The sequence below is a fragment of the Pinus tabuliformis genome, chromosome 8, assembly GCF_031772625.1.
Source record: "Pinus tabuliformis cultivar Carrire ecotype Pingquan chromosome 8, CPIR1, whole genome shotgun sequence".
In the NCBI taxonomy this organism is placed as follows: Eukaryota; Viridiplantae; Streptophyta; class Pinopsida; order Pinales; family Pinaceae; genus Pinus; species Pinus tabuliformis.
The window spans coordinates 1,207,902,737-1,207,919,040 of NC_142294.1; the positions used below are offsets into that span (position 1 = coordinate 1,207,902,737).

Here is a 16,304-nt window from a genome sequence, read left to right on the forward strand (position 1 = left end):
AAAAGAGATGGCGGTAGGCGGTGCTACCTCCGGTATCTTATACAACTTATTCCCAAAGTAACAATAACAACAAAAACATCAAGGGGAGAAACGTCACACAATACCTCATCCGTGAAGGGCTTGATGTTGTATGGAAGGCGACACTATTGACTCACGCGAAGATCATGTCTTTGGTGAAGCCACCCGATGGTGTACGGTTGTGGATATGCTGGGGTTAGTAAGCCTAGCTGCTTCACAGCCTCTACTGAAATGAGGTTCTTTTGGCTCCCGCTATCAACAATGATCTGTAGAGGGGAGCCCTTTATCCACATTTGGGAGTGGAAGAGGAGCTCCTCCTCCTCTGGATCTTAGGGTTCCTCCTTCTGGATCTTCATGATGGCAACGATGGTGTTGGGTTGCGCATCGATAATATACTTCCATTTGCCATTCCCCTTAGCGAGTTCTGACTCAGAGTCTGAACATGCATCTGATTCAGGAAACTTTAGCTCGGCCACCAGTGACTGCTTGGCCCGCCACTCACTTGTGTTATGAGTGGAGCTCTTATGGAACTCACACCACTTTCCCATGTCCTTCTTTGGCTTTGTGGTGTTGTTCTTTGCTTGCATCTTTGGCATGTTGTCCTGGGCAACCCCGCCTTGGCTTTGTCTTTTGTTTAGTGGTTTGGGGGTGCCTTTCCCTTACTTTGGATTTGCATATCCAAAGTCTCGCTTCTTCTGTTTAAACTTTTGCTCGATCTTAACAGCGTATTGGTACACCGTGCCGAGTGAGGATATTTCCAAGAACTCCATCTCATCCTAGATGTACCTGTGTAGGTAGTCGTGATATGTGAGTACCAAATGCAGCTCAGAATCCTTCATACCCAACTTTGTGTGAAGGGTATGAAAAATATTGGTAAACTCCAGCATGTGTTGGTCCCTCCCCTACCGCAACGTGGTCCACTTTATGTATTTATCCTCATAGCTTTTGACAGGGTAGTACTGCTCCTTGATGGCATTCCGGAATGAATTCCAAGTGGGTGCGGCTGAAAAAAGTGAGGCCATACTTTCATCCTTCTCCTCACAGTAGGTTTCCCACCAAGGGGTGGCTTTGAGAAGAGCGAAAGTAATCTTTTCCCGGCCGAAAAATCATGAACAAAAAAATACCCTTCTAGCAGATTTAACCATTAATCTATAGCGTCTGCATCTATCTAACCATCAAATATGGGAATGTCAAAGTTAAATTGTACCTTAAAGGGTGTGGGGCTTTCATAGTAGCTGTTGGAAGTAGATGTGTCACCCCTGGGTAGCCGCTAAAGGATCTGGGCAAAGTTGTCCATCATCGCGTTCCTTTGTCACTCGAGGGCCTCTTCGAGCAATATTTTGATAGGATCTCCTACCCCCGTGTATTTATTTTCATCTTCCATGGGAGGTCATTGGGATTTGCAAGGTTGATCTTGCAAAGGTTCGACCAGTTCAAGCCCTAAATCCTTATATCCTGACCTCGTTGGGGACATGCAAAGAAAAATAGAGAAAGAGCAGACCCATCTGATACCACTGATTCAGATTTAAACAGGAATGCAACAAATTATAGAGATAACCATAAATACAGAGATGCAGTAGAAATAATACTTCATTTCATTAATGTAAAATACTGAAATATGCTTACAAACAGAAATGGAAATAAACTAGCTCAGGCGATGGTAGCTTATCTCTGAGGAGAGATGTGGCAGCTACATGCCTCTGAACTATCTTACAATGAGGCTCGAAGGCATATTTATTGTTGAGAAATAATGGAAAACCCTAAACATCCAAAACACTAACCCTAGGAGATGAAGCACCAAACTATGGGCCCTGTTTTGGGTAAATTGGTACATCAACTTCCTAGGGTCGTAACTTTGGCATACGATCTCCGTTTGACGCGCACAATACCTCGTTAGAAATATCTATCTGACAGCTACAACTATGGGATAATAAACATGGGTCATATGGTCCATGGACCCATGTTTCTCCCAATTTTCCCAAAAAACGTCATTTAGGGCCTCAAAACGGCTCCGAAGTTCAGGACCCAAAAAACTGCCAAAAATAGTAAATTGTGCTACAAATAAGGAAACTAAAAAACTGAAAGAAACAATGGTGGGAATCCAATTGGAATTGGCAGGCGGCCACCAATATCCACCTGGATCATGTGACTTGTTAAAATATACAATTCTAACAAAATCACTAAACTTTGTATTGAGTTAGCTAATCTCAATAAAATTATCTTAATAATCCAAAACACTTACCATAATTCCATTAACAGAAAAATCTATGATCCCATCAATTTATAAAATTGCACAAGAAATTATGAACTCGTTTTTACCATAGCCATTAAAGACGTTACAATAAGAGTGGCCCCTCCACTTAATTATGGTGACCACACTTGAAAAGCACCACATCAAATATATCATAAAGAACTCACATTAAAATATCATAAAGCAATCTCATGCCATTAAACTATTAAAACACATACCTTCTTGTAAATTTTTTATTTTTTTTTATATCCCACATGTAATCCACCTTTGATTCATTTGTTCGATTATTTTTTGTTCTCTTCAGCAAAGCACATGTTACAGTATTTGGGGTGATCTTCTCCTTCATACCGTCGAAGAATTCCACAATGAGTTTCCTCACCTTCAACAGGAATTTCATTGAGCCAATTAGATCAGAGAGATGGCACATTCATATAAAACAAAAAATTGATGAATTTCCTTCAGGAAAGCCACAATTATTTAGATGGCTCGCCTAAACCATTCAAACCCAATGCACTTCGGGGAAAAAACGTTGTAAATATCTAAGCTATCAAAGTTGGAACACATGTGAGGATAATGTAGATCATTCTCACCATTGGAATTTTACACATTAATTAAGTTGTTACATGTGTTATTGTCTTATTATTCCCTTGTAGTATGTATTCATTTGGTTTCAAATTCGATCACTATTCAACGATAAAAAACCACACTAGGTTACACAGCCAAGTCACCAAAAGATTTCGAAATTTTAGACTTAACGCTCCATCACCTCTGCAATCGTAGGAAACCATTGACAACATTCACATTTCCACAATAGGGCACATAATCTCTCATCATTGGTAGTCAACTATGTTGATTAAGTCACCAAATCTATGCAATCCAGATAACTTAAATGCAGTCTCGTCCAGACGTATGCCAAGCTCAGACTCCTTATGTGTATTGCTCCAATGACAGCCACAACCCTGGGCTCCTTATGCGCACAACACTCCACCATAACTCCTTCACGTAGAAAATATATTAAACAATGGACAAACTAAAAACATCATCACACAAGACCATTCTTCCTATGCACCTGGGCCCTCTTGTGAGGGAGTTAGCCTAGGTAGATTATGATATCAATAAATAAATATTGAATGCACACACAATACATGTCTATTTATCAAATGAGGCTACATATAAATACAAGAAGTGTTCTCTAAATATAAACAAAATAACTTGGACTTGGTTGAGAGAATATCTCAACCGCACACTAATATATGAATACTAGTTGGAGGGAATCTATCAACCAACCAAATAAGCTTAAAGAACTTCTTAGATAATAGGAACAAACTCATTAACACACAATGAGACAATTGGGAACTACATATTCCAACAATTTTTAAATCTTCCTATCTGTAAAAGAATTTTAATTTATTGAAACTTCATTTCTCTTGAAATAAAATTTTGTGTATTATATATATTTTTGGAAATTTATATTTATTATTGATATGTGTTTATGGTATCTATCTTTATACTGTGTGTCATTCTTGTATGTTGAAGAATGTAACTAGTTTCGGTCTTCATAATTGTCATTTGACTCGTGTCATGATGTAAACTCTATGTATCTATCAAAATAAGAAAGAAAAATATTTTTGTGAAGCATGGGTTTCATGCTTAAGTTAATTTGTCATTAGCTCAAGCATCCATTGAATTCTCCTAGGGTTTGTCATGATTCTAGTATTCTTTTCAAATTGTGAAAGTCCCATTTGGGCACTTGTATCTTACTTGTAATTGAAAACTTGAAGGTGATATACAAATTGCAAGTGAAATTTTATGTGTTTTGGGTAGTCGATCAAGTTACTAAACACATAAACAAGTGTTTTTTAAACATAACTAATAGCCAAAACATAGACAAAATACCATATCAGAAACACATAACAACAAACATTATAAAGGAGTTCACCCATCTCCTAGGCTACATCTCCTGGTCCAACTTCCAATGAAGTGCCTCTTTCATTAAGTGCTAAGTTTTTTGTTTTGATGGCTTTACAATTCTCATAATGCAAAACAAATGTCTCCAATGGATCCATAATTGTCAAAAAACCCCATCTCGGTTCTTTTTGCACCTCATCTGGCCCAAAAATGAGAAAGTTATGCATATTACAAGATTTTCCCAAATTCCATAGCTAACCATCCTCCAATTCGACCCAAACTTGGCTTGAGCACCCCAAACCCAGAACCGGCATGCAAACCTAGCCTACAATCCTAACCGATGGGTGAAATTGTCGGGCAGTTAAATTGTCCACTAACGCCCAGTTTCTGAAAAATGCTATCGTATGGGGGCACGTGCCTAGGCGCTGGGGCTAACCGCCCTCCCCATCGGTCGGGCCCCCAACCCATTACAACATGATCGCATACACCCCATAAAACTAGGACTTGGTGTCCACTTTTTACACGCGCCCAAAATTTCGATGGATGTGGTCACATTGTGGGCTATAGGTCTTGGGGTTGGTCCCCGCTGCTAGCACCTAGCACCTTTTCTTTTGCCTGTAGTTGTGTGGAGGTCGCATATGACCTGGGGATGATCCCCCTGGGGCCTTCCCCCTCTGCTCTCCGTGTTGGTGGTTCTATTGAGGGTCATATGACCCAGGATGAACCCATAGGAGCTGGTCCCCATTCATTATTATCTACACGGTTCTACGTTGTGGTTTTATGTGGTGTTCGCACTGTGACTACGGGCCTAGGGCTAAGCCCAGGCCCATAGTACTGCCCCATGCTTATGTGGGCACGAGTACCAAGGCTGGGGCTTAACCCCGACCCAACCCAAAACATATGTAGCGCTCCATTTTAAATATAAACCATGAACCCAAAGGTTAAGAAACTTTGATGTAGTGCGATGGTTGAGGCCTATGGTGTTTGTTGCTTGGTCGCAGCTTTGATTCTTGTGGGCATCTTGGATCTCACACAAAATTTTGACCCATCACTGGAGGCCACATGGTAGCCTCCAATTGGCCCACATGGCTCTCCTCCATTGGTACACCCTAATACATATTCATCCCAGCTATTAATAAAAAATTCGAACCAACATTGTAAAAAAAATTATGAGCCAATAAAATTATGAATTTTTGGACCAATCAGGAGTGGCCAACTCACAGCCTGCCACTGGCCCAAAATGTACAATCACCCTATCAATCCTGAAAATTTTTCCCTATTTGAGAATTCGATCAGAACACGATATTGGGAGCATATATCGGTTTTGAGTGAAACGAGTTGTGTTGGATTCATATCACTGAGATCTACACACAGGTATAGGTTTCAAGCATTTTTTAACACTTTTAATTTTGAGCACTAAATTGATCTGTTGGATCACTCCTCCGCATTGGAAGATTTTGGCTCTCCAAAAGGTCATTTTCAGTCAACAAATAGTTGAGGGTACAATTCCCTCAGCCTTCCAATCTCAACCCATTTGGCTTTGCTTGGTTTTATCGCTTTGAGCTCCTCATGAAGGTACTTCACTAATCTGAATTGGATCCTAAACACTCTCTAAGTTTTCATAAACTCGTTCAAATTATGCCAAAAAGATTCAAGTCTTAGAAAGATCAAGCTATCAGAAGGAATCCTTGTGATAGTTTCAATTGTGATCAGCGCGGAGAAACGAGGACCCTTGGTCGAGCGTGCAAACCTTTGGCCCATGGTAACACACACTCACGCAAATTGGCAAAACTAGAGGCTAATTCAAGAAACCAGGGTAGTTTCTGATACGAGAGGCTAAAACGCTAATCGCGTATCGCGGGGCATCCCCCTCAATGAAGGAAAGCCCTGAAGTGCCCGAACCCGAGAAGGCTATGAAATGCGGAAAGTAATAAATTCGGTTCTGTGGATTCCACAAAACCGGCAGGATATTGGAAGGCCTCGAGGCAGTAAGCAGTTTTGCCCGAGTCCCCCTCGGTGCCACACACTGAGTGACACGCGTCCGGTGGAAGAGAGAGAAAACTGCTCACATCGGATGGGTAAACATCATGCTACTTACCCGCCCGATATGAACCACAACCGTAGGATCTGGGGGGCCGAGATCAACGATGGAGGCGTGTCCCAATAAATGACCAGATTTGACAAGGTTGTAAAGCAAGATTACATGGGATTTGAAGTCCGACGTGGACGATGAGTTGGAATAAGATTGGTGTTTCACGGGCATCTTGGAGCAAACGGAAATAACGACCGTTCAAATATGTCCAAGGAACCTGACACACTCACTCGTTGCAGAATAGGTGGCCACCTCCCTGTGAAGCCTTACATAGTGATGATGACTTAGAATAGGGGAGTTCGAACAGTCAGAGGAAGGAAAACCAGAACGTCGGGAAGTGGAAAGCCACGAACTAACAGAGACAGAACAAGCAGAAAAACAGTGAAGAGAGTTAGTTAAGAGCAGAGAGAAGAAGCGAAGCTGAGCTGAGGGTAGTATTGAGTCAGACAGAGCCAGAGAGAGTCAGAGAGTTTGTGAACTCCAGAGAAAGCTTGAGAGGTTCAAGCAAGCTCCTCGGCATAGGCCTGTCATGTATGAGTTTCAGATTGGGCTTATACTACTGTGACCAGTAGAGGTCAAGTACCAGTAAGGAGAGTCTGTGTACTCAAATCCTATTGATTCATATCTGTTGAGTGAGACTCAAACTGAGCTCACTGTTGAAAAGAAACTCTACTTTGAAAACATAATAGAGAGGCCACCACTGAAGGCTGGACCAGGAGACATAGCCCAGGAGTATTGGGTGAACTCCTTATTAAACTTGTTTTGTTTACATGTTTGCCTGTTATGTTTTCTCTAAAGTGCTTCAGTGTCTGTGTATTTCGCAATCTTATCGATCCGTTGCATAAAATAACATAGGCACATCCATGAACATGAGCCTGTAATACCTTTAATTATTTGTCCTGGATAAATTCCAGATCAAGTGGTATCAGAGCTCAAGTTTATGAAGGTTAGACAAGCTTGTGCTGGATTTTGTTGTTGAATGCTAACTAGATCAAAGCTTAAACTAGGAGAAGGAGAGTTGGTTTAAACTAAACTTGAAATTGGAAGAGTCTATCCCGAGAGGAAAATGTCAGAAGAAAGTCCCTTGGAATCAGACCCTCAGTTCATGGATAGTTTCATGACCATGAGAGCCATGGTAGAGGAAATGTATAGAGAATTTAAGAAAGGAAGAGAGGAAGATTCATCAAAATCTAAACAAGATAAAGGAGCAGAAGAATCTTTCCTCCATGACCACTCTAAAGGCAAAGGGAAAGAAGAAAAACTTCCCACACCTCCTAGTAGCCTTGAAAACAAAGAGAAAACCTATTTGATTAAATTAGATGTTAAATTTTATTTATCAATATATGATGGAGAGTTGAATGCAGAGAAGCTAGATAATTGGATTAGACAGATTGATGTTTATTGCAAAGTGCAGAGCATTGATTCAGACAATAGTAATATTGAGCTGGCCAGCCTATGCCTTGGAGGCACTGCCAATTTCTTTCTGTCTCGAGTGAATTTTTTTCTGCAATTAAAAAGCAATTCTATCCACTAGCCTATATGCAACAAGCCATGATGAGTTGGCAAACTCTTCGACAATTGAAAGGGAAAAGTGTACAAAGTTACACTTAAGAACTTAGGAAAAAGAGCTTTGATTCTAGGAATTTATTTAGACTCACCTGAAACTCTTCTGAAGTATATAGGTGGTCTACACAGCTACTTAAGACACACAATTCTCATGTTTAATCCCACTAGCATAGATGAGGTATCTATTCAAGCTACACATCTAGAGGCTAGAGGCAAGACTGTGAACCCAGAAGTTGGGGGATCATCCAAACCCACTGCAAGTAAGAATAAGGAGAAGAGAAAATAGAAATGGAAAGAGAGGAAGGCCAATACTGTACAAAAGACCAAATCTTCATGCACTCACTGTAAAAAATATGGGCATGATGATGAACACTGTTGGATTCTGCATCCGGAGTTGAAACCCAAGAAGTACGAGGGCAAGAAGAATAAGATTGTTGCAGTTATTCAAAAGGATTTTGGGTCAAACTCAGGAGATGAAACAACAATTGCAACCATGGGCATAAAAGGTTGTCTGGTTTAGCGAATGCAGAAATCAAGAAGCAGGTACAGGAGTTGCTCGAGAAGGGGTTCATCAGACCTAGCACATCACCATGTGGGTCTCCAATTGTCTTGGTGAGAAAGAAAGATGGCTCATGGAGAATGTGCATTGATTATCGAGCACTGAATAAGATAACGATAAAAAATCATTATCCCCTTCCTCGCATAGATGATCTATTAGACCAATTAAAGGAAGTTGTTTGTTTTTCCAAGTTGGACTTGCATAGTGGCTATCATTGAGTCAGAGTTGCAGAGCAAGATGCATGGAAGATTGCTTTCAAAACAAAGCATGGATTGTATGAGTGGTTGGTTATGCCTTTTGGCTTAACTAATGCTCCTGCTACTTTCATGAGAGTAATGAAGGATGTACTCATACCTTTTCTTGATGATTTTGTCATTGTATATTTGGATGAAAATCTTATATTTAGTAAAACATGGGAAGAACATTTAAAGCATGTTAAGAAAACTCTAGATGTTTTGAAAAAAGAAAATCTTTATGTTAAGCTATCAAAATGTGAATTTGGAAAAACATCTTTGAATTATTTGGGTCATATTGTAGGGGGTGGTGAATTGAAGATAGATCCCTCTAAGGTTGCAGTCATTGTAAACTGGCCTAAACCCAAATCTGCTACAGAAGTTAGAAGCTTCTTAGGAGCAGCATAGTATTGAAGAAAGTTTATTTCTAACTTTTCCTTAATTGCAGCTCCCTTACATGCTTTAACATGATTGAACAAGGTGTTTCAGTGGGGAGGCAAACAACAGAGAGCCTTCGACACCTTGAAAGAAAAGATTAGTACAACACCAATACTAGCACTGCCCGATCTTCAAAGACCATTTGAGATTGAAGCAGATGCCAATGACTATGCCGTGGGAGCAGTGTTTATGCAGCATGGTAAACCCATATGTTATCATTCTAAGACATTTAATTATGCAGTAGCTAACTATCCCACATATGATAAAGAATTGTATGCATTAGGACAGAGTGTGAAAAACTGGAAACATTATTTAATGGGCAAAGAGACAGTTATACACATTGATCGTCAACCACTTCAATATTTGCACTCACAAACTAAGTTGCAGCAATCAAGACACTATAGGTGGATGGGTTTTATACAACAGTTTCATCTTGTCATCAGATATAAAAAGGGCATACACAATAAAGTTGCAGATATGTTGTCCAGACCAATCATAAATGCATCCACTATACTTAAGCATAATTCAGTATTGCATGAAAGCTACATTGAACAGTATGCTTAAGATATAGATTTTAAAGATGTATATGAAACTATAAGTCATGGCAAACAAGTAGAAGAATTGGATTATCATGTTAAGGACCAACTCTTGTATCATTTGGGAAAGTTATGCATTCCTCAAACAGAAAGAGTAAAGATAATTCAAGAAGCACACACTTCTCTAATATTAGGTCACTTTGGTGTAAGTAAAACAGTTGCACAGCTGCAAAGATTTTGTTATTGGCCAAAAATGAATGAGACAGTTTCTAGATATATAAGAGGGTGTACCATGTGTGCTAAAAACAAGCCCAACAATAGAAAACTAGGCTTGTACACTCCACTACAAGTCCCTTGTCATCCTTGGGAAAGTGTTTCCATGGACTTTGTTGGGGGACTGCCTAAATCTAGAAAAGGTCATGACTATTTATATGTTGTTGTGGATAGGTTCAACAAAATGTGTATTTTAATACCTTGTAACAAACAAATTACAGCTGAACAAACTACAAAATTTTTCTTTCAGCATATATGGGTTCATTTTGGATTACCCACTTCCATTATATCTGATCAAGATACCCGATTTATTGGGAAATTTTGGTCAAGTTTGTGGGAATTGATGGACACAAGGCTGGAGAAGAGCACAACTTTTAATCCGCAAACAGATGGCCAAATAGAAGTAGTCAACAGGACAGTGATCTTGTTGCTCAGATGTTATTGCAGCAAGCATCCCAAGCTTTGGGATGAACATTTATGTTATGTGCAACATGCTTACAACCAAGCTAAACTTTCTTCTACACAAAGATCTCCTTTTGAGACCTGTTTTGGTTTCACACCAAGGTCTCCCTTGGATTTTGTCTTTGGTAAAGACATAGCAGTTGATGGACATAGTGATGTGGACAAGGCAACCAATTTCACCAAACAAATCCAAGAGATTCACCAGGCAGTACAGGAACAGCTAGAAAAGAGCCAAGCCAAGTATAATGCAAGGCATGATAAGCATCGGATGGAGCATAGTTTCCAAGTTGGTGATCAAGTCTGGCTGTATATCTGCAAAGACAAAATGCAAGGTGAAGGTAAGAAGTTGAAGCCAATAAGGTATGGACCTTACAAGATACTTGAGAAAATTGGTGAGAATGCTTTTCACCTTGATTTACCAGCTTACATGCACATCTACTCAGTTGTTAATGCAAACAGTTTGAGACTATTTGAACCTTCATTGATTGAATATCCCGAAGAGCAGAGTAAGTTGCCTTCTATTGATGATCTGTTACCTGAATATCTTAATGAATTGCAGGAAGATATAGTTCTGGACAGGAAGGTGAGAACTACGCGCAGAGGGGATGTTGAGTACCTGAGGATTGGACTCAAAGGTTCAAAGCCAAGTAGTGCGAAATGGATAGAAATTGGGCAAGCGAGGAATCAATACCCTCACTTGATTGATGCTTAAAAATAAAGTTTTGGTGGTCCAAAAGATTTTTCAGTGGGAAGGTCGTGATCCGAATTGGATCCTAAACACTCTCTAAGTTTTCATAAACTCGTTCAAATTATTCCAAAAAGATTCAAGTCTTAGAAAGATCAAGCTATCAGAAGGAATCCTCGTGACAGTTGTAATTGTGATTAGCGCAAAGCAACGAGGACCCTTGGTTGAGCGCGCAGACCGTTGGCCCATGGTAACGCATGTTGGCACAAATTGGAAAAACCAGAGGCTAATTCAAGAAACGGGGGTAGTTTCTAATACACGATTAGCACTAATCGCGTATCGCAGGGCATCCCCCTCAGTGAAGGAAAGCCCCGAAGTGTCGGGACCCGAAAAGGCTATGAAATGCGGAAAAGTAATAAATTCAGTTCGGTGGATTCCACAAAACCGACAGGATATTGGAAGGCTTCGAGGCGGTAAGTAGTTTTTCCCGATGCCACACACTGAGTGACACGCGTCTGGCGGAAGAGAGAGAAAACTACTCACATTGGACAGGTAAACGTCATGCTACTTACCTACCCAATATGAACGACGATCGTAGGATCTGGGGGGCCCAGATCAACGGCGGAGGTGCGTCCCGATAAATGACCATATTTGAAAAGGTTGTAAAGAAAGACTACATGGGATTGAAGTTCGACATGGACGATGAGTTGGCAGAAGATTGGTGTTTTGCAGGCATCTTGGAGCAAATGGAAATAACGACAGTTAAAATGTGTCCAAGGAACCTGACACACTCACCCATTGCAGAATAAGTGGCCACCTCCATATGAAGCATTACACAGTGATGATGACGCAGAACAGGGGAGTTCAAACGGACAGAGGAAGGAAAACTAGAACGCCGGGAAGTGGAAACGACCAACAGAAAGCAGACTGGCTTTAAAGCCATGAACTAACAGAGACAGAGCAAGCAGAAAAACAGGAAAGAGAGTTAGTTAAGAGCAGAGAGAAGAAACTGAGTTGACCTAAGGGTAGCATCAAGCCAGACAGAGCCAGAGAGAGTCAGAGAGTCTGTGCACTCCAGAGAAAGCTTGAGAGGTTTAAGCGAGCTCCTCGGCATAGGCCTGTCATGTATGAGTTTCAGATTGGGCTCATACTACTTTGACCAGTAGAGGTCAAGTACCAGTAAGGAGAGTCTGTGTACTCAAATCCTATTGATTCATATCTGTTGAGTGAGACTCAAATTGAGCTCACTATTGTAAAGAAACTCTGCTTTGAAAACATAATAGAGAGGCCACCACTGAAAGTTGGACCGACAGACGTAGCCCAGGAGTATTGGATGAACTCCTTATTAAACTTGTTGTGTTTACATGTTTTCCTGTTATGTTTTCTCTAAACTGCTTCAGTGTCTGTGTATTTCACAATCTTATCGATCCGTTGCATAAAATAACATAGGCACATCCATGCACATGAGTCTGTAATACCTTTAATCTTTTGTCCTGGATAAATTCCATATCATTCACTTTTGAAGTCTTTGTCTTTATATCAAAGATAGGACCTTGCTGCAATTCTTTAAGATGTTTAGATGAAACAATGTAAACTTTGAAACGGGAACTGATACTGTTACCCGTTTTGTAGAGGTGGCAAAAAAATGACCCGATTTTCAAAAGTGTTGATGCAGAATACACATGTTTTTTTAAGAACATGCTTTTTGGAACTTTAATTTTTTTCATGTGCATTAAGTGGGTGAGGCTCGGTGAATGGTAGTGATTTTCATCCTGATTTTAAAAAGTGTGTATTCTGCATCACACCCTTTTTTTAAAAGACCTATTTTTTGACTTTAAATTTTCTAGTGTGTGAAATGTAAAAAATTATTTTCTAAATTTGATAGTTTTTGAAGTCGTCATTGTATTCATATTTTCTTGTTCTCTATCTTAATTTTTTTTTTTTTTAGTGGGCTTTTTATTGTTTTGCGTTTTTAAATTATAAAGTCGATAGTTTGAATTTTAGATAATCTACATATTTAGACATCTTTTCAACCCCCTTAATTAATTTTTCAATCCACATGAAATAATTGTTTCTAAAAAACAACATTTTTTAACAATGGACATAAAAAATAACCATTTTTAACATAAATATAACAAAAAAACTAAACGTTTTGATAATTTTTTGCTAGAATTAACATGTCAAAATCACAATTTTTATACAAAAATATTAACTAAAAATGGTCAAATAATAGTTTTTTTTATGAATTTCATGTCAAAAAGATAATAATAACTACTTTTTTTTCAAAAAAAATGATTAACTTAAAAATCAATGCAAAAATCACATATTACCAATATTGAACGTATAACAACCCTAATTGAGTGTTTATTCTTCTCATAAAATGTCAAAGTCAAAACATTGCAAAGCTTGAGTTACAAGCATAACTTAAATTTAATCAAGAATGTCACGTAATCCAAACTCTTCGTCCTCTAGAGTTTCATCATTGTCCTCTTCCACAATATTTTTTGTTTCATTTTGCTCATTTTGCTCATTTTCCTCTTCTAATGGGTCTTTCATGTCTGTAAATCCCCCAATATGTGTCTTTCCATACATTCCATGTAATGGTGGTTGGGGTTCCTTTCCTTTTTTGCCACACATGATTCACTAAAGTCCCCTTTCTTCAACCCAATTTCTTGCATTGCATCTGGAAGAAATTGAAGAGCATTAATTCTTTGCTGAATGAAATTGCATTGTAATGGATCTTTCTCAATTGCAATGCAATTTCTTCCTTTTTGAAGGCAGCATGCTAGTGTTGTACCTAATTATCAAGCACAAAAAAATAATGAAGTAAATTAGTACAATGACATATTAATTAAAAAAAAGAACATATTGAAATTCAATTCCATGTGGCAAAACGTACCTGAGCCAGAAAATAAATCCAGAACCCAATCTCCTTCATTTGAACATATGTCTATAAGATAGTTAATCAATAATTGTGGTTTCTGATAAATGTTAACTATCTCTCCTTTCATTTCTTTGTCTTCATATGTTAGTTTTCTCACAACAGCATCATAAGTCAGTATTTGGCTATGACTCTTTTTGTCCACCCGATTAAAAATCATAGACATATGGCTATCATCTTTTGCCCAACTATCAATATGAATGAACTCACAGTCATTTATAAATTGTTGATCTTCATTGTCAAGAAGATTTGACTTTTGCCTGTAACATAAAATAGTAAAAGTTCAATTAACTTGTACATAAATTAATTTTTCAACATTAATCAAATATACCTTTAAACATCTTACCATGTAAGCTGCATCCTTGAATTTGTTTTCCCCTTGAAGCTTGACAATAACATTGCCAACTGTGTGTCTGAATGAAATGTCACAAATCTCCATAATGGTGATGACGTCACTTCCTTAAATCCCGCCACCACTTTATTAAAAGCTTGATAAGTATAAGGGTCATTATCATAGCAAATGTTTGGAATATTGAAACCATGGGGAATATCTGCAATAACGAGGGCATAATCCCTTTTTGGTATGAGTTTCGCAATGTCTTCACAGTCGCCTTGTATTACTTGATATTGAATAGTGTCTAGCCCATTCCAAATGAAATGATTAAGAGTTGGATCAAGTTCAACATTCTTAATACGTTGCTTTCTCAGTCTTTCAATCTTTATTTTTTCAATAAAAGTCTTGAAACTGTCTGGTGCTCCATTATCTTCTTTCTTCATCTTTTACCAAACAAACAAATGTATGTGTAAGTTTTAATTTAAATTAAAAATAGTACACAGATGATTAAAACTGAATGTATAAATCAAGTTACCTTTTTAAATGCAAGATAAAAAGCTTTCAATGTTGATGTAGAACTTGAATCTGGATAGTTGCGTACAACATCATCCCAACTATCTTCATTCAACAATTTAACCATTTGTTCCTGAATTTTCATGTAAACTTTGTGACTGCATAGATAAAGTAAGAAAAAGTTAATATACTGATATGTATAACAAATACTACCAATAACAACATGTTTTAGTTAAAAGATAACTATAATCCTGGAAATAAGTAAAAATAATTCAGCAAACTTACTTTTGAAATTCTTCAGACATTTCTTCCAATGATAATTCCCCCGACTTCACACGAGATAATATTGTTTTGACAATTTTTTCATCTTTCACTCCTTGCATCGCCCTCCAAGGCGTGATGGTCATATCGTCTGGAAGTTGCTTCAGTTCAGGCGCTGATTTATTGTTGCTACATATCAATGGCTTAGACTTTCTGACCTTCTGGTTTTTAATGCCAATGTCTTCCCACATGCTAAAAATGTCATCAATCAAATTCCAAATATCTCCAGTTCTAAATGCCAATTGGAAAATGTTATCAACACCTCTGAATAAATCGCTAGATCTGTTGTCTTTTCCATTTTTTGAATTGCCTTTATCTTCAATTTGATAGCCTATTTCCATACAACATTCCTTTCGGAAATCTGTAGTAATATTGATCTTATCCCCACAACATTTTTCTAGGAATTCACTATGAATAAATCTAACCTTTTGGACCAAAGTCATAGACATCCTATATTCATTATCTGAATTATGATCCCATGCCACTAGCTTTGCTTCTGTTTCATTTAAACCAGCATAAATGATACATTTCATCGTTTCAAAACGTGGGTTATTAGGATATTCCTCCATCAATTGTCTTTGAGCTTCAACAGAATGGTTCCCCCCAAGCACATAATAATTGTATTCAAAACATTTTGACTTATCAAATGCTTCTTTGTTGGGAACTTGAAGTGGATCAACAAGAAGCACATAACTAACCACATGAGCATATGGATTGTACCTCATCAATGTCTTCAAGTTGTGAACATGCAGATGATGCGGCTTTCTGACTTGATATTGGCATTGTCCTTCACTTGCCTTATAGGTTTGTGTCACATTTAACTGAAATGTACGACCACCATCAACTAAGTTTCTCTTTGTCAAATTCTGTCGAATGGCATTTTGTTTTGTTTTGATAATGCCATCACCTAAATCAGCTCCTGGTGTAATGATTTCTCTGCTTTCTTTTGAAGTTTCACTAGGTTCTTGACTGCTGGTAATGACTACTTCAAGATCTTCAACTCTACTTTTTTTCGTCTTAACATTCTGAAGAGATCTATTCTTGGCCATTGTTACTTTTGCTCTTTTACGACCTTCCACAATTTCAATGTCATCTTCAGTAATGGCAACATATGCTTCATTGTCAACTTCATCGTCCTCAAAAGTAACTTGTTTACCCTTGCTAGATTTATCCA

General features: G+C 38.4%; 1 protein-coding gene across 1 annotated transcript in view; it reads right to left on the reverse strand.

Annotated features, from left to right (window-relative positions):
- The window catches only part of LOC149239703 (uncharacterized), a 102,960-nt gene extending 88,100 nt beyond the window's left edge, over nt 1-14,860 (reverse strand). The window contains exons 1-2 of the mRNA XM_089369943.1: nt 14,309-14,860; nt 13,921-14,222 (exon numbers count right to left, since the gene is read on the reverse strand). Coding sequence (XP_089226069.1) covers nt 13,921-14,222; nt 14,309-14,739 — 733 coding nt within the window. The 5' untranslated portion in view covers nt 14,740-14,860. The remainder of the gene's footprint in view (nt 1-13,920; nt 14,223-14,308) is intronic.
- Between the last annotated feature and the right edge of the window lie 1,444 nt (nt 14,861-16,304).